The sequence below is a fragment of the Petromyzon marinus genome, chromosome 44, assembly GCF_048934315.1.
Source record: "Petromyzon marinus isolate PM22_M1 ecotype Great Lakes invasive population chromosome 44, UKy_Petmar_22M1.pri1.0, whole genome shotgun sequence".
NCBI lineage: Eukaryota > Metazoa > Chordata > Hyperoartia > Petromyzontiformes > Petromyzontidae > Petromyzon > Petromyzon marinus.
In genome coordinates this window covers 9,149,992-9,170,105 of record NC_133710.1, presented here as the reverse complement: position 1 = coordinate 9,170,105, position 20,114 = coordinate 9,149,992, and the positions used below count along the sequence as shown (strand labels likewise).

At 43.7% G+C, this 20,114-nt stretch overlaps 1 protein-coding gene across 6 annotated transcripts in view; it reads left to right on the top strand.

Moving 5' to 3' along the window:
- Positions 1-20,114, top strand: part of EPS15L1 (epidermal growth factor receptor pathway substrate 15 like 1) — a 114,222-nt gene that overhangs the window by 67,764 nt on the left and 26,344 nt on the right. For 5 of the 6 annotated variants that reach the window (XM_032970730.2, XM_032970732.2, XM_032970731.2 and 2 more), the window contains exons 19-21: positions 2,886-3,313; positions 6,125-6,200; positions 18,270-18,361. In XM_032970730.2, the coding sequence (XP_032826621.1) occupies positions 2,886-3,313; positions 6,125-6,200; positions 18,270-18,361 (596 nt within the window). The remainder of the gene's footprint in view (positions 1-2,885; positions 3,314-6,124; positions 6,201-18,269; positions 18,362-20,114) is intronic. The other variant, XM_032970733.2, reaches the window with a different exon arrangement.

Here is a 20,114-nt window from a genome sequence, read left to right as displayed (position 1 = left end):
TTGTGGCTAATCCCAAGAGATGGATAAAATAAAAAAACCCTTCATTGCCAGTGGAAAAAAAAAACCAAACCATCTGCCTGGGAAAATCGGTGATTATAATGTGCGGCTCACAATTTGAAAGTTTCGAGTTCAAATGCCAGTTTGTGGGTCGACGGGGCCTTATATCTCTGGTTGATAGAACGAGGACCAAATTTGTGTAAACAATTAAACATTGTTGGTATTTCGGTAAAGTCACGTATAATTATTTTATTGTTTCCCTTCTACGTGACTTTACTGAAAGAACCAAGAATATGAATCCCTGCAGTCACGAAAGCTTTAAATCAAAAATTAAACATTGGTTGAGGAAACTGACATGGTTTCGCCATGTGACGCAAAAAGGGGGACATGAACTCATGGAGCGTTGTGGAAGGAAGAAGAAGATGACCCGAGATCAGTCTATGAAAAAATGTGTCGACATTTACCGCTGGTATACCTGCACAACACCTGACAGACTGCTGTGGAGGGCATCTACGGGTGGACAGAGCTGACAGCTGAGGTATCAGTGGCACTCCTATGGCCATTTTTTTAAGGGATAGATGATGATGGTGAAACATTGGTTGACTTATGGACCGACTCATCCCTACCATAGAAATAACAATACAGGGACTCCTCTACTTACGATCATTCGACTTAGGAATTTTCAGAGATAAGAACAAACCTATTATATTCTTGGTTCTTTCGGTAAAGTCTCGTAGAAGGGAAACAATAAAATAATAAAAATATAAAACAATAACATTATCACGACATTTCAACTGCAACACAAGCAGTCATCATCAGGTGTGAAAACCACAGCAAGAAAATTTGAAAAAAGTTGTGTTTCTTTTTTAACGTTAGCACCACGGAGAGCGATTTGGCAGTTATTCAGATGGACGAGTCCATCTATGTTCGGAAAAGAGGAGGGGGGAGACGAAAATAATGGATGCGGTCCTAAAGCCACCGTAAGCGTGAACAATCAATTAAGACCCGACACGATTTATCAAATCCTTCCAATGATTGCGAAGCCAGAATCTATCTTCTCGGTTGAAATTGTCTCTGTGTTTGTATATTTGGATAGCCTCATGAACGAATCTCTCATGATAGCCAGATGGCTTGCAGAGAACCTCTGTCTTGGAGAAGTCAATGTCATGTGAGCCTACTGAATTATAACAGTGATCTCCCACGGCCGAGGTGTTGTTCCTACCATGTTTTAGGTTTGCTTTGTGTTCACGGATGCGGTCCGAGACATGTCGTTTGGTTTCTCCAATGTAACTACTACCACAGAGGCAACTTAGTTTGTAGACGCCAGGGTACTGTATGTCTGGAATCACATCTTTTACAGATGGAACAAGATCACGGATTTTATGTAATGTGTTGAATCGGACCTGGATCTTGTGTTTATTCAAGATTTTGGAGACCTTTTTTGTGATCCCCCGCAATGTAAGGTAAAGTGATGGTTTTGAATGGCTCCTCAAGAGGGTCCTGGTTCCGTTGGTAAAAGATGTGATTCCGGACACACAGTACCCTGGCATCTACAAACTAAGTTGCCTCTGTTGTAGTAGTTACATTGGAGAAACCAAACGACATGTCTCGGACCGCATTCATGAACACAAACCAGACCTTAAACACGGTAGGACCAACACCTCGGCCATGGCAGATCACTGTTATAATTCAGTTGGCTCACATGACATTGACTTCTCCAAGACAGAGGTTCTCTGCAAGCCATCTGGCTATCATGAGAGATTCGTTCATGAGGCTATCCACATATACAAACACAGAGACAATTTCAACCGAGAAGATGGATTCTGGCTTAGCAATAATTGGAAGGATTTGATCAATTATATCGGGTCTTAATTGATTGTTCACACTTACGGTGGCTTTCAGATTGCATCCATTATTTTCGTCTCCCCCTCCTCTTTTCCGAACATAGATGGACTCGGCCATTTGAATAACTGCCAAATCGCTCTCCGTGGTGCTAACGTTAAAAAAACCGCCACTTTTTTCAAATGTTCTTGCTGTGGTTTTCACACCTGATGATGATTGCTTGTGTTGCAGTCGAAACGTCGTGAGAATTGTATTGTTTTATATTTTTATTATTTTATTGTTTCCCTTCTACGTGACTTTACCGAAAGAACCAAGAATATGAATCCCTGCAGTCACGAAAGCTTTAAATCAAAAGAACAAACCTGTTCGTATGTCCAGTTGCCTGTTCAGACCGAGAGTCGTAAGTTCAACCACCATGCAATAGATGGCGGTGGTGGCATCTACATCTGCAGAACATTAAGAACCAGTGGCATCTACAGGAGATTATGCAACTTTTAAAGCTATTCCTCGTGTTTAGTGGACACGCCGTACAACATGTTTGGAATCGACAGGAGAAAAGTTGGACTAACGAACAAATCGACTTATGAACAGACCTCTGGAACCTAACTCGTTCTAAAGTAGAGGAGGCCAAGTGTTCTGAAATGGTATCGAGATTGGAAGCAGGAAATTTAGCAATTCCTCGTGTTTACTTGAGTGCGAAAAATTTAGACTTTTACATTTTTTTTAAAGATGCCTTCGGTAAAAAAAAAAGTCTACAGTGAGAGAGAGGTTTCATTCTCTTTTTTTTCCTGAAACTTTCCCACTCATGCGTTGGGGGGTCTGGCTTCCCGATCCTCTTTTTGCACTCATTCCCATTCTGGGCCATTTCCACGTTCACTCCATGGCAGCCTGGTTCACCGCTTGGAACCGCCGCTTTCTCAGGCTCTTCCCTGATGCTTATACCTTCATCACCTCTTGTCTTCTCGCGACATGTCCCCCGAGCCACGTGACGTTTTCCTTATGCTCGGCCGTTTTTCTTCCGCGTCGCCTCGCCCCCTATAACGCAGACCCATTTGGCGAGGACCCATTCAAGGGCAGCGACCCCTTTGGAGGCTCCTCTGCCGGGAAGCCCGGCAAGTCCAGCCTCGCCACCACCACTACCACCTCCTCCACCTCGACGCCGGCTCCCAAAGAGCCCTTCGGCAAGCCGAGTACCGGACCAGGTCTCTTCGCTAGCAGCAGCAGCAGCACCACGAGCGACCCCTTCTTGAAGGCCACTGCCGGCGCTAGTGGTGGCGGCGGAGGTGGTGGTGGCGGTCGCTCCGATCCCTTCTCGAAGCCCGGGGCTTCGTCTGCGGATCTGTTCTCGAGGGCAGGCAGTGACGCCGACCCGTTTAGGTCCAAATCGGCGGGGCCATTCTCCAAGGCAATCGCCGAAGACCCCTTCTCATCCAACAGCTCGGACCCGTTCAACAGCAGCACCACCACCACCAAGGTAGCTATAATCGTGTTATTAGCAAACACAAAATAAATCTGACAGCTTTGTCAGTCTTCTCCCAGCATTCTGATCGACTGGAGGCCATTCACCGGCCAGCGTGCAGGGGCAGGGGAGGGGGCACGAGGGAAGGGGGGGCCCAGGTGGTGGGGGGTGCCAGGGGGTGGGCTGGAGGGGGCGAGCAGGTAGGAGGGGGGAGCGTCACTCAACGACGGGTATTTATTCATGCACAGACTACTATGCATATACAAATGGATGCTGCCATCGTATAAGGGTTAGCAGACTTGACTTACAATCCAGAGGTCGACGATTCGATATCCCGGCATGCCAGCTCGGTTCACCGTAGTCGATCGACAAGATGCTTGTGATGATGTAAAGCATGGGTACACCCACCTCTTACCAAGGTGTCTGACCAGCATGGAAGAGTAGGCCAAAATCCTCTAGAGGAGTTATCTTGGTGGACTTGTAGTGGAGGCACGTACACCAGCAAGTGGCATGAGATGCAAGAAATTGTGATGAACTTTGTTAAACTACGGTCCGATTTTCAAGCCATTTTTACATTGAGGTCAGGGCGTTGTTCTTACTAATTGCTGCACCTTTTGTCCACACATGCATCGTGACTCTTTCCAGTCGTCCTTCAGGCTTTTGCCACGGGGGCGTCTCATTGCCGCGCGTTCAATCGTCGCAAAGTTTAATTCAGTCTCTGGAACACTTAAGCTAAATATCAAGGCAGTTGGGTAGAGTTGTCCTGCAGAGCCATCGGCCGCTTCCATTCATCATGTTGAGGGTACCGCTGCTGCTAAGATAAAAAAAAACGCACATGTTATTTCTGTTCACGAGGCTTTGTTGTGTCCGTGTTATCATTACATGGCATTGCAAGAACGGAATGCTTCATTGGCATGAAAATGAGATAACCAGGATTTGTAGAATTCCGTGTAAGTCCTAATTTAAAGTGTTTACGTTCTTTTTGGATGAAGAAACACTGCATTTATAATATTTGCATTCACGAGTGTGCCTGGTGTCTCAACATAATTTTCACATTCGCTTCAAAACTAATGATTTGTTAAAGTTACACTGCCGGTACATTGCCAATAGTGAGCTTACCTTTAACCCTGTCTGGTTTTAACGACTACACATGATATGCTTAACTAATTTGTTCCCAATTAGTCTGAATTTATCATCTGTTGTGTTACTTCATCACAGGTCACTAACCCTCGGTCCTTTGGGACCACAGTAGTTCCACTTTTGATAACAGCCAGTCTTCCGTGTTCACATGTAAACAAAGTATACATTTATTTGTTTAATGAGGCTGCATAAAACAAATTAGTTGCAATTGTAGTATAAGTTGTAGATTTGTTATTGACAGTAACGTAGACCACAGAGGTCCCCCTCAAGGCAGGAAGTATTGTCACTGACGTAAACACGTTTAACTAAAGTACGACATCGGGTGTCTAGCCGTCACTTATCCGCCTTGAGCAGAACAATTATTTCAAACTGCGACGCGTCACGGAACATTCGCTCACTCTTCCGCAAGCGAGAGAGAGAGAGAACGACTCGGAGCCGCGAGGAAATCGAAGACAAGCGGGAAGGCATCCGTTGCGGCAAGCCGGCGCCAACAATTATTCGAGTTCTGTGGTCCTCTGTGTTAAGATTTGTTCAGCCAATGAATTCTTTTTTTGATATGTGGGAGGAAACCGGAGCACCCGGAGAAAACCCACACGAGCAATGGGGCCAGCACCCTATCCCATAAAGAAGGGATAGATGGGGTATAAGTCGGCATTTTGCCGTGCCGCATTCTCAAGGGCGTGCCAGGGTGCGTGACCTTGACGTGCACGGACGGGAAGGATGCTTGGTAACATTTGTGGGGTCCGCCAGCCCTTGTCTCCACTGTGGCATGCGCCACCCACCAGTCCCTTGGCGTTCGTTGTATCACAATGGTGCGGACACCAAATTTACTCGTGAACTTGATTTAATTTGACCGACCATGTTTGGGTTATCAGGTCCATCGAATAATGTAGCCGATAACCGGTCGTCATCGCTGGTTTAACACGTAGGCTTTTGCGACCAATATTAGCCATAATAGAGAGTTTTTTGGTTAGGTTACTTAAATATAAATGTCGCGTTAAACCCGCCACCACCCGACACAGCCAATTAGTAAGGTTTGTCACTTAACGAGTTGGCGTGTTTTGTTTACGTGACAAACCTTACTAATTGGCTGTCGGGTGGTGGTGGGTTTAACGACACATTTATATTTACGCGATCTAACCCAAATACCTCTTATAGTCATCACTGACTTAAATAATCGGAAATTTCACTTCAAATTGAGACTAAACCCCGTGCTCATCTCAGAGAAAGGTACGCAATTCTGTTCTGGAAGGATTCTATGTGCGCATAGACACTATGGGTTTTATCCAAAATTCTAGACGTTGGGCAAAGCCATGAAGCAAAATCACCCCCTTGCTGGCAGACGATACATGCCAGTGAACCAGAGCAAAGGTACGAAAGTATTATTAAAGTATTATTTGGATGCTCATAGATACTCGATATGTTCATTGAGTACTCAATGGCGAACACACTAACTGAACGATGCTGAGAAAGACACTGGTGCTCAAGACTTCATAGTGGGTGGGGGGGGATGTTTGTACGTTGAACTTCTTTTGCACCGCACGTAGCCAACCGTGCTAATCGGAGGTGCTGAAGTGTGAATCACGTATCCGAGTGACCGCTTGCTCTCATGCGCGTGCGTAACGATGCCTTTGTCGCTTCGCCCCCCTGTGCCACCCCCCCTACCCATCCACCCCCCACCCGTAGGCCGACCCGTTTAAAGCTTCAGACCCGTTCGCTCCGGGGGGAGTTCGACCGACTTCTGGTGAGCCTCGTTCGCCACGTAAGCTGCCCTCGTGCAGAGTAGAGCAAAGTCTGCAGCGCGGTTCGTATTTAAGCCGAAGTGATGTTTGACGCGGAGACATGGGGTCAACCCCGTGGGCTGTGTGGGGAGAAACGACGTTTGTACTTTCGTCACTAATTTAAAAAAACAACAACATCAACCATGCGAGTGGACTTGTGGTTGTGTTTCGTATTTTTGCTCAACAGGCGTTCATGATGGGTGTGGGCTGCTTGAATTTTGAGGTTTTGATTTTTATATATATGAAGAAAATACAACGAATTCACTGCCCTTTATCAATCCACTGCTGAATGAAGAGCTTTCGCTGACATGTCACTGAGGGAAAGGTGGCCCCAGGACCAATGTCAGATATCACGTGCCATTGATGTTAGCCACAGGCAGGATTCAAACTCGGGCCTTAGCACATTGCTGATAAACGCGATGGAGCAACTATTGGAGTAGGGTTTTTTGTATGCACAGTTGTGCACATCTCAGTAGCAGGCTGGCTCAGGCTCATGCAAATCCTTGGAATTCCAATATGTAATTTGCTTGACACCTCTGCATTACGATGTCATTATTTGGTCCTCAGGGATATGAACGTCAGCCCTTCCTATCTCCTTTCGTGCAGATCTCTGGTTCTTCAAAAGTTATTCAGAGTTACTCTTACTTTGTAACCTAATCCTTATAACTCTTAATGTAGTTAATTAAGTTTCCCCTTCTGAAAGCATGGGAACAGAGACCAACTTTCCCGTGCGGCATATTAAAAATTGTGCATAGCGTAAAACAAGTGCATTTGGTCTGTATTAAGTATAATTAAAAATCTGAATTAATTTAAATTTAAAATGTCCCTTTCTATATTTTTTTTCAGCCATAAAATTTATGCAGCGTTAGGGTTCGCAGTCATGTAGAAATTTTCCAAAGTTTTGCAATGTGTGTGTGTTTGGTGGGGAGTGGGGCGGATGTAAAATAATTAGTTCTGTGTGTTTTCAATTGTGACTTTCTAACTTTATCTGGGTGTGAGCTCTTTGGACGAATTACATGATGTCTGTGCGTGTGTGTGCGCGTTCATGGAGTATAATCTCAAAAACGAATAAGATTTTATTTTTTCTTTCACACTTGCAGAAAGTTGCGTGCTGTGCTTTAAAAGATCTTCTGCGTATGGCTTCTGAGAAATACTCTATAAACCTGCTGACTGGTAACATTCACGTGAAAGGGAATAACTGAAATATTGAGACAAACGAGTTTGTAAATGCATTTCAAGCACAGGCCAGTTTTTTTTATGCGTGTAAAGTATTCTTTCTCAAGTTAGCAGTTTATATCTTAATTATATTTTAAACCGACTGTTTTAACGTACCGCTAATTGCACTACATTTTAGGGTTGTGGTCCTGCAATTTTCTGAGTATCTATTTTTGTAAATGTTACATTTTTTTTAAATTACCGACACGATGGAATAAACACATCACCGCTGGAAAACAAATTCACAGTTCTGGGAAAATAGTTATTAATAAATAAAGATGCAAGCAACATTAACGCTCTCGTCAGTAAACTAGATTCAAACGTCACACTAATTTCATCTCGCTATTTTTTCCCCAATTAATGTTCGCTAATTATTTTCCACATGGGTGGCGCATTCCATGTCGCAGTGTTTCGTGACAAAGAGCAGGTGGAATGTCATCCACCACCTCTCGATTTCTCTCCCCTTCTGCCGACAAAGTCCCCACGTCTCTTTGTTACGAGGATCAAACTGTAAACTATTAAAACTATATATTCTTGGTTCTTTCGGTAAAGTCACTGAGCGATATATAGCTCATTTTCAGAAGCGACCAGGCCACTAATTGTAGCTCAAAAAAGTGCCTTATCGTGTGTAAATTTATAGTGGCCACATACTCCGAAACGCACGTTGATTCTGAATGTAGAGGGGAAAACAACCGGAGGACCCATAGGAAAATCCACGTGACCACAGGGAAAACATGCAAACTCCAAATATACAAGCTTCGTCAGGGTCGGGATCGAGCCCACAACCTCCTGTATACTCGGTGAGGTAGTTAACATCTCACCACCGCGACGGACAAATGATTAACATCTCCTGCGCTAATTCTGTTGGTGTGGGGCCTACCTGTTGTGAGTAATTATTACAGTTGCAATAATGCCTGTGCCGGGATTGATCAAGCTGTGTCGTGTGACAATTCAATTATTGATTTTTCCTACAAATGTTCATACTTTCTAAAGAGGCTCTCAATGTGTAAATAATTAGTTTTTTTCTTTCCCGTTTGAAAATGAAAAAAATGTGCTCATAAATTAACGCACACATCCGTAGTATACACATGCGTAGGCTTGAATGAGCAAAAAATCAGCCTTATTCTTCAACACATATCTTACCGTTACATATTTCACATTTTAACAGCTACGTATAAACAGTTAATTGGGTAACATGGTGCAGATGCCGAGATGAAATTATTTTGAATATGTTAGAACAAAATAAATGATGGCTTTCACTTGCTTGGAGTAAAATAAATCGTTCCTGTGTTAGTAATTTGATTTTCGAAAGAACAATGTTTGTATCTATTAGTTTTGTGTGTACATATATTATACACACGCTTATGCATGTTTGCATATGCTTATGCATTACGTGTCTTTGTTATTGATATTAACGTACTGTATTTGGAAAAACATCGTGTGTAAGGAAGGATAGGTGACATCAACACACGAGTCACTATGTAATACGATGTTTGTTCCTGGGTATTAAGTGTTATTTTCTAATTGCTTATACCTCAAAAGTATCGAAAATGGCTATTCCCCACAAACTTTGCTTTTGTGACCAGGACTTTATGTGAAGGAATGACACAAAAGCACACGTTTTCTCATTGAAAATAGGTACATTTCAAAATATCTCAACAGAATGAGCTAGATGGACCGAATGGACCTCTCTCACGAGTAATCTTCATCAGGTTTTTATGTTCAATGCGTGACACTACTGCTCCCCTCACACAAACACACACAGACGTAGACACAAATGATGCTTCTCGTGTGACAGTTATGTATGAAATTACATAAAAGTTCCTCCTTAAACAAAATGTTTTAAAGAAATAGAGTAAAACTACACGTGACTAACACTCACTACGGCAATTGCTTTCACTCGGTTTTGTCAGGCATTTAAAAAAAATACCTTGCAATTTTGATCAAATTTACATTTTAAATGTTCTGCTATTGTGAATGTTAAGCCCTTTTCACCAGAAAATAAACATGCTTCTTTTCAGGATCTGTTTTAATTATAAGAGGCGTTTGTGTTAGTTAATGCTGTGATTCTAATGAGAACAGCTACAAAGGACAGATAGTAACCCTTGACCCTTGAACTCTAACCTTTTGACCCCATTACCATATGTAGGCTTTATATATATCTCTTTTTTAACCAGTCAATGATGTGTGGCATTATATTGAAATATACTCGATGCATTTCGTGTTGTAGTTTTGGTATACAGTAAACCTTTCTATTCTTTGTTTTTTTTTCGGTAAAGTCACGTAGGTAAAAATAAAAGAAATTGAAAATGAAAACAATTCAATTAAATCACGACGTTTCGGGCGCAACACAAGCGTCCGTCTTCAGGTGGAGACGGACTTCAAATCTAGAAGTCTCACGTTCAACGCGTTCCTGACAAGATCCGCGTGAAGCGAAAACCGCGCTGAGCGAGAAATTAGTTTCCACTAATTCACATTTGCACAGGAATGTCGGCCTGCAGTCATCCAATGGCACGACAAAGAACTGAGATGAGAGGGTTTGCCTCCGCGTACTGCATCATCATCATCATCCCATGTACTATATCACTGTACCGCTCAGCCGCGCAAGCTCAAGAAAGTAAAGTTAAACACGTAGTCTTTCGCGACCAAAATTATCCATTAGAGGTTTTTGGGTTAGATCGCGTGAATGTAAACGTTTCGTTAAACCCGCCACCACCCAACACAGCCAATTAATAAGGGTTTATTACGTAAACAGAACATGACAATTCGACACTCGTACAGCACACTGGTGTGTTGGAGAGTAAGCTCACAACATTTACAATGTTGTGAATTGTAGATGTTGTGAGCTTACTCTCCAACACACAAGTGTGCTGTACGAGTGACGAATTGTCATGTTTGCAATTGTACAATTGTTAATGTTGTGCAAACAATGTTGTGCAAACAATTGTACAATTGTAAATGTACAATTGTAAATGTACAATTGGTGTGCTGTACTAGTAACGAATTGGCATGTTTTGTTTACGTGATAAAACTTACTTAATGGCTGTGTTTGGTGGTGGCAGGTTTAACGACATTTATATTTACACGATCTAACCCAAAAAGCTCTATTATTGACTCGAATGCCTGTCTCGATAACTAAATAACAAAAACAACTACTAAACTATTTTTATTTTACCAGGTAAGGCCCATTTGAGCTATACGCAGCTTTTTTTCAGATGCGACCTGGCCACAAATCATAGCTCAATGAAGTGGTTTATCATCGCGTGGAAATTTATAGAGGCCAAATACTCCAAAACGCATGTTTATACTAAACGCGGAGCGAAAAAACGGAGGACCCGGAGAAAAATCCACGTGACCGTGGGGAAAACTTGCCAACTCCATATATACAGGCATTGTCATGGTTGGGAATGAACCCACGACCTTTGGTATACCAGGCGAGGTAAATAACATCTCTCCACCGTGGCAGGCTAGCGTTGCGGTACTCTCCTGTGCATTACCCATCACAACCTCCACTTCCTGATTACAATTGGTAACATTTTGTCGCCATGCCCAATGTACGTACGTATGTTGAACTTCTTTGGTACCGTACGTTCCCAACCGTGCTAATTGAAGGTGTGGCGGCGGCGGGGGGGGGGGGGGGAGGAGGAAAACAACCAGAACACAAAAAGCGATTTGCCATGAAAGGTTAAACATGACATACACCCTCCTGGCGTGAAACGTCGAGCATGTGCCTGTGCTCAAGGGCCACAGAACTCCCAACTCGGATCCGCACAGTAGCACAGACATTACTCCTGCCGCAAACACGTGTCCTTTAGCACAAACGTTGACTTCTCCACTCTTACCCAAGTGGCTTATGTAATCCATTAAGAGCACAACCCGTTAATGCAATAATTATCCTGATTTCCTCACCCAATGTTACGCGCATTACTACCGGTAATGCAGGTACACAAATTGAGTGTTGACCTGGGGGATGGAGAAAGGCATGCTGAGACGCAGCGTGCCACCGTGGTCTGGAATCAAACTCAGGTACACTTCGGTTTGCAGTGCAGTGTGCATATAAACTTGTGCGCTTTTCTTATGAAAGCAGTTTTACTGGGTGACCTTCCAAGAATCGCCTTTGGTTCGATTCTGGAATCTGGGTGCCACTCCAATGCGAGTGTGAAACTGGCATTGGAGTGGCACCCTTTGGTCCGTGACCAAGGGGGAGAGGCCTACGTCCAGACCTCAAGGTTCCGGTTGTCAACTTTACAACAACAATGGAATCTGATGGCAAGTTAAATTTTGATTTAAAGCTTTCGTGACTGCAGTAATTCATATTCTTAGCTCTTTCGGTAAAGTCACGTTATGGTCGAAACGTCGTGAGAATTTTTCTTGTTTTATATATATTTTATTATTTTATTGTTTCCCTTCAACGTGACTTTACCGAAAGAGCTAAGAATATGATGCAAGTTGTTGTGCCATGGACGGCATTGGCCATGATGACCTCTTGACCACGGTGCAGAAGTGGAAAACATTGGCACCATGGGGCCAAAGTCAGATAAATGTCATCAGAATCTTTATTAAGACTGCAGAAGGAATCCGATGAGCTATGAAGCTCTTTTTCACAGATGGGAAGTATGGGTGGGATGCAGTTCTGAGCCACACCATGTCTTTGTGTGCTCAGCCAGATTAAATAGGTGCGCACTCATAAACACTTAACCCAACAGTCTATATGGCTATCCCTTTGTCCTTTTGTTAAATTAATTGGTGCTCATGAATGAATAACACTTTCTCCTTTGTGCAATGTGGCTAAGTGGATGATCTTTGTTGCGGGTCCATGTATGCATGCTTACAAGCTAATGGCACACAATTATGCGGGAGAAATAACTCTTAAGACATTGGCCGTTTCAGCGTTAATGAATGTGCGCGTGCCTATCTGGCTTGCACTCTCTTATGTAATTTGATATTAAACCGAAAGATTTGCCACGCTCACTCGCACAACGAAATGTCAGGATGCGTTTTAATGCAACAGCGTGCTGTGAAATATAAAAACTTGCCATTTCCAAAACAGAGCCTCATTGGCAGTACACGCGTGACCTATGCACCATCTCATCTCAACAGCGGTAAAGGTCAATGTTACAACTGTTGGCACACTACTGGCTACAGCTCTGTCATTTCATTAGGGTAATTCAATTCTGATCAGTTTTAAATAAAGTTAAATTATTAAAATCGTGTGTGGAATTATTGATCATTGTGTGGGTGCAGACACACACACACAGGCACACTTTAAATGCATTCAGATATTTTTTATATGTAATAGAAAATGCACACGACCATTGGACGCGGCCTGCCTTCCAGCCAGCCAGATGGCCAGGCAGCCAGGCAGCCAGGCAGGTGGCCAGGCGGCCAGATGGCCAGGCAGGTAGTCAGCCCGGCGGCCAGGCAGGTACTCAGCCCAGCGGCCAGGCAGGTAGTCAGCCCGGCGGCCAGGCAGTCAGGCAATCAGGCGGCCGTGTGGCCAGTCAGTCAGAGGGCCAGGCAGCCATTTTGATAATATTTATTTTTAATATGCAAATGCGACTCCAATTTTATTTATACTTGAACATTTCGCCAGCAGCAAATTTTTCTCATAATTGGCATTGTTAAAAGGCTGTTCGACCTCCCCAGCTTCACATTCAGTGCCGTGTGTTTAAGGAAAAAACGTTGTGCAAACGTCGCCACGAGGTGCAGCGGCGGGCGATACTAATCTCGGTGCAATTACCGACAATAATATAATGCTCTGTTGTAGAGTGCGTTAATTTAATGATAAACTCCCGTGGGTAATTACGGGCATTTTTGAGGTGAATTCAAAGATAGTTAAGGCTACCGTGGATTCCACCGTCCCTGTGAACATGACTCATTCCAATTTCCAACTACTTTATTAGGCGATAGATTTCCAGACAAGGCAGCTGTATTTTGCTGCTGCCTGAGCGCGGTTGATAATATGAAGAAGAAAGAATCCGAGGGAATCGCTTTAAGATAAAGCAGCCGAACAATTAAATTTATCAGTCACTTGCACGTGCTTGCGCTCGTTGCAATGCCTAAAGACCCGTATCGGGAAATCTGTGAGTGGCTGCGTTCATTGCGTCGCTTGCCCGCCACCCTGTCGGCCTGTACTACCAGAGCCTCTAAGTCCTCCGCGTTGTAAAGGCGTAAACAAAAAAATACATGCCGTGAAGAGTCGCACTTCCGTGATGTGTGCCGCCACGCCTCCATTCGTCATTTGATGGAGTGTTCCTTTCAATACACCGCCTTCGCGCAGCACGCCGTTCGTTAAATAAGCACATGTATACTCTTTGGTTCTTTCGGTAAAATCACGTAGGTGGAAAAATTAAACAAAATAAAAATTCATATTCTTAGTTCTTTCGGTAAAGTCACGTTGAAGGGAAACAATAAAATATATATAAAACAATAAAAAATTCTCACGACGTTTCGACCATAACACAAACAAAAACCGTTTGTGTTATGGTCGAAACGTCGCGAGAATTTGTATTGTTTTATATATTTTATTATTTTATTGTTTCCCTTCAACGTGACTTTACCGAAAGAACTAAGAATATGAATTACTGCAGTCACGAAAGCTTTAAATAAAAATAATATATCATGACGTTTCGATCGCAACATATGCTTGCACTGTCCTATATAAGACCCAAGCAGTGGAACTGCTGGATTATTTTTTCCGCCCGAGGACGACCGCTTGTGTTGCGATCGAAACGTCGTGATATATTATTTTTTATTTTGTTTAATTTTTCTACCTACGTGACTTTACCCAAAGAACCGAAGTGTACGGATTCCTGCAGTCACGAAAGCTTCAAATTAAGAAGCACATGTATAACCGTGCATTCATTGCGAAGGTGGGTGGTGTCTATTGGGTTGTGTGCGCCTCGCTTTACAAGGCAGGCCTTGTTTGATATGCTGAAGGTTTTCGACGGATAGCCGGATTAGGGTTTATTGCGGCCATAACATGAGAATGTTCAGAAAAGCGTTAAAAATGTCCCGGCTGTAACGGAGCTTGTTTACAACGACGGATGTTATTTGATTCATTCGATATGCCGGCAAACGTTAATCCGTGGACAAGGATGCTTGCACTGTCCTATATATATTAGACAATTTGTCCGTGTGACTGCCCCGAGTCTGGAGCACATAACCAGGCCCACATTAAGTTTGATGGGGGGGGGGCCCAAGGCTGTCAAAGTTTTGTGCTCCCCCCCCGACCCCCCCTTGGATATTTAGCTCCTTCCCTTGACGGTTGACTACCACCCATACCCGATGTAGCACGCTCCGTTGTAATTTACCTTGGTTATTTCATTTCTAGTGTTTAACCAAAAAAAATTTCGTATGAAAATTGTAAAAACTAATCAACGTGAAAATTTTATTTTAAAAAATATATACATTTTAATTTTGGTACATGACTGTTAGGACGACACATAGTGATGATGTGGCATTAATTACCAAATCATATATAGGATTGATCATAGTGCTACAAGATTAAGTTTCAACCATTAAAAAATTACATTTCTCAGGAGCACTCAAAATCATAGGTCCCGAGCTGCAGCCCTTAGAACCCCGCGCACCCAACTCCCCCCCGCCCCCCGCGTCTCTTGCAAACATCGTCTCGAGAATATGTTCCAAATGTCCCGGTGAATTTACGGGGCCCTTGCTTCAACGCTCCAATCGGTCGGGGGTGGTTCTCACCGAGCTTTGTCAAGGGCTTTGCCGAGAAGGGGGAGGCCTTAAAAAGCGACCTTTGATTGATTGTTGCGAGCGCAAAAACCGTGGTCGCCTTTCACAACGTGCCGTCAACACACGATTGTGGGCACGGCCTATTGGTTCCGGTTATTAGGTCGAGGGTCGGCAATGCTGTGCGGAAATTGCCGAGCAAATCTTAGCTACCTTGTAGCTACTTTGCATTGGGTTAAAGGTCGAATGGTCACATGACACAGAACCACAGGTGTATCTCTGAACTGTGGTGCTGCATTCAGTGAATTAGACCCCCGTTGGCGGTATTGTTTGTGTAGCTTTCCGTATCATTTCTGCTTCGATTCAATGTGTAAATGGGCGACAAGTGTGCGCTTGTGTGAGTATGTATGACATTTACTATGGTTCGTGTGGCACAGGTTTAACCTCGAATGAGAGCGGGCCAGAGTTCTTTTAGACAACTGAACCTGATAAGGAAAAGTAACAGCAATTTTCCAAAAGACAAAGAGTCAGTGCGTTCTGTTTGACCTGCTACGATGGATAGTTCAGAAGCACCAAGGTCGTTGACGAAATATGAAACAAAAACTGAGAAACAGAAAGGAGGAGCATAATGGATGAGAGAACATACGAAGATTAATGCCATAATTCAAACCGTTCATAAAAACAAGTGGGCTTGGGCAGGACATGTCACGGCCAGAAGGGATGATGTCCGATGGTAACGAATAGCGATGGAATGCAACGCATTAGAGATGATGACGTCCACCAGGAAAATGTCGCGATGATATTGGCCGGTGTGTCGGCGCTGGCAGGGTGGATTCTAACCCTGAGGCGAGTCTTTGAATCTCCATCTCGCGTCTCTCATCTCCTTCCATGTCCTCTCTCATCCTCTTAGTGTCCAATCGTCTCTCTCTCTGTCTCCCCTCCCTGTGCCCAATCCCGTTTTCGGTTCTTCTCCCTCTTTGCTCCCCTTCACTGGAATCAACTTCCCCTGTCTATCAAGCAGCACTGCACCATAGACTCAACACTGCCCATAGAACCAACACTGCACCATCGATTCAACACTGCCCATACACTCAACACTGCCCATACACTCAATACTGCACCATAAGCTCAACGCTGCCCTCAGACTCAACACTGCCCACAGACTCAACACTGCCCATAGACTCAACACTGCCCATAGACTCAATACTGCCCATACACTAAACACTGCACCATAGACTCAACACTGCCCATCGACTCAACACTGCCCATAGACTCAACACTGCCCATAGACTCAACACTGCCCATATACTCAACACTGCACCATAGACTTAACACTGCACCATAGACTCAAACACTGCCCACAGGCTCAACACTGCCCATAGACTCAACACTGCACCATAGACTCAATACTGCCCACAGACTCAACACTGCCCATAGACTCAACACTGCCCATAGACTCAACACTGCTCATAGACTCAACACTGCACCATAGACTCAATACTGCCCACAGACTCAACACTGCACCATAGACTCAACACTGCCCATAGACTCAACACTGCACCATAGACTCAATACTGCCCACAGACTCAACACTGCCCATAGACTCAACACTGCCCATAGACTCAACACTGCCCATAGACTCAACACTGCACCATAGACTCAACACTGCCCATAGACTCAACACTGCACCATAGACTCAAACACTGCCCACAGGCTCAACACTGCACCATAGACTCAATACTGCCCATAGACTCAACACTGCACCATAGACTCAATACTGCCCACAGACTCAACACTGCTCTTGTCCATTGAGCAGTCCACCTCCTTAACCTTCCATTCCTGTCTTAAATCCTCACCTCTCCTCTTAGCCATTCTCTTCATATTCCCTCCCCTCGTCCCTCCACTTATTCCCGTCCCTCCCCACTACCATGTTGTGATCCTTAATTATCGTCACTAATTCCTCAATCCTCTTAGCACGTCCCTGCAAACTATTACGTCACGCGCCTTGAGTGAAGGCGCTCGATGAGTATAAATTATATATTAGATAATTATTCGCGGGATCGTGAGATATATCTGCAGTATGTGGGGTGGGAAGCCTTCGTCCTGCAGTGAACTGATCCATGGCAAACCGTTGTTGATGGTCGCTTGGCTGTGTGGGTTGTTCCATACAGCACGCGTGTGCATGCTCACACGCACGCACGCACCCACGCGTCCGTCGCCCTTTTAATAATGAATCCGATTCTCATTCGCGTGATAAAAAAATCGCGAAAGCATGTCAGTCGCGTAAGGAGACAAAAAAATGTAAGTACGTATTTTATTTTTGCTGTTAGAAAAAAAAAACGCTCGAGGCATAACCATTAGCAATAATGATGAGTTCATTATTTTGGCCCCTACAGTGAGCACAGAAATATAAAGTACAATATGAAAAAGCACTGTACGTGAGCAATGAACCAGTACCTGCCTGTATGTGGGAGCTCAAGGCATATTTGACAGTGTTTGATTGAAATCGTTTAACAGCTGTAGAAATGCAAAAAAAACACGTGATTTAAATTACGGGCGAAGCGGCGTACTCGAATTGTAAATGTTGTGGGTTTACTCTCCAACACACCGGTGTGCTGAACTAGTAACTAATTGGCATGTTTTGTTTACGTGACAAACCTTACTAATTGGCTGTGTCGGGTGGGGGCTGGTTTAACAACATATTTATATTTACGCGATCTAACCCACAAAAATACCTCTTTTGGATAATATTGGTCGCGAAAGCCTACGTTTTAAACAAAAATATAATTTACTCCGTGTGTATGTGCGTGCGGGTACACATATATAAATACTGTATCTCTATACACGTGGGGAGTGGTAGTCCAGTGGTTCGAGCCCCGCACATGGCCAACGCCAGTGACGATTATCTGAAATGGTCATTGGCCTCCTCAAGGTTGACTCGGCCTTCAATGAGTACCTGCTACGTTGTGTAAACATCACAACTGGGGAGACAAAGGTGGTCGCACGTGGTGCTGGCCCACCCCACCCCCTCGTGTGCCGTGCCGGCGTTCATAGGCGCTGGCTAACAGCACTTGCCTCAAGTTTGTTGAAGTCTGTATGGGGCATATTTGTCTTTGTCTTTGCTCGTGTGTGTGCAGCGGGCAGTGCTGACCCGTTCTCATCACTGGATCCGTTTGGGAGCAGCACGTTTGACAGCCAGGGCTTCGCCGACTTCGGGAATTCATCTCGAGTAAAATCACCACGACATTGCGACATCCAGAACAAACGTTACGATGACGACGATAACGATACCGTCAGTAACAATTGTAAATTCCCATACGGGGCAATGTCATATGTCCGACCGTCGCATTACCGCGGTGACTGACAACCCGTCCTCGCCCAGTGCATCATTTCTGTGTTGCGGTGTAACCGGCCATTCACTGTAGATGTTCACAAATCTGACATTTTCTCACGCGGTTGTGTGTTCTTAATCTTGTGTACATTCTCTTGCGTCTGAATGACAGTAAAACATTTCGCGATGTTTGACAGTCACACTCGGCTCGCTGGGTTTAAATCGCTGTGCGCTAACCACTGCACCAGCGTGACACCATTTGATCACCTCATCGCTAACGTAGGTCGGAATCCATTCACAGCTGGATTAAAATACAGGAGAACCCCTCTTAACGACCACCCCTTTTAACGACTAATCCCTTAACGTTGGTTCTCCGTAGAGCCCAATGTGTAGTGTATAGTGCAGTGTATAGTAGTGTCGTGTATTGTGTAGTGTATAGTAGTGTAATGTATAGTAGAGTAGAACCCTTTTAACGACCACCCCTGTTAACGACTAATTGCTTAACGACGGGCTTCCATAGAGCCCAATGTGTCGTGTATAGTGTAGTGTATAGTAGTGTATAGTAGTCTAGTGTGTAGTGTAGTGTATAGTAGTGTATAGTAGTCTAGTGTGTAGTGTAGTGTATAGTAGTGTAGTGTATAGTGTAGTGTATAGTAGTGTAGTGTATAGTAGTGTAGTGTATAGTAGTGTAGTGTGTAGTGTAGTGTATAGTGTAGTGTATAGTGTAGTGTATAGTAGTGTCGTAGCCTCCATAGAGCCCAATGAGTTCACTTACCGACCATTACCCTGTTAACGAAGGGCTGTTGTAGGTACAGTAAATATTACTTAATGCATTGATGAACCAGGCTTTAAAAATTATGTGTTTATAATGTTGTTAGTATCTTTATGTGTTCATATCAATTGTTTCTAAATATTATAAAGTACGTTTTTTGGGTGAAAAAGGGTAACTTTTGATGCTATCGGAACTAATTGAGCCTTAACGTGTATTTCCTATACTTGCTTAATGACCAAATAACTTAACGACCAGTTTAAAAAAAAAAATTACTTGGTTATCATCAGGACACATTTTTTTAAAAATGTAATTCTTATTAGGCCCCACAATGTAAACTTTGGCATCCAACTCTTGCACTCCCTGTGATGCGTCTCTGTCGAGGTGCTATGAATGGCGCTTGTGCCGAGTGTCGCCTGTTTTATATTTTTCCAGTTTAAGGCCACGGTGTTATTAACGAAGAAGTGTAGAGTTTTTTGTTGTTGTTGTTGTGAATTCAGTTTGTCATTGAATATTGTAAACACTGCTCCTTTAAACAACTCTACGGTAACTTCTAACCTAGCATCGGAACTCGACTTGGGGCTGTCCGGCTTTTAATTTAATATTTCGGTATGATAATATCTTTTTTTTTCAAGGTTATTAATATTCCAACCTGCCAAGTTCTTAGGGGAACCTATAGAATTTAATATAATTTTTGGTAGATTTAATAGGACTTTTTGGAAGATTGTGGGGAAGAACGGTAGTAAAAATGGATGTTAAACATCTACATTGCTGGAGGGAAGAGTGTGATTTTGTTTGAATACATGAACATGCATTATGCAAAGAACCATGCAACTTGGTAACTTCACAGTTTGAGAGCGGAAGGCTGTTGATTCGCACTCT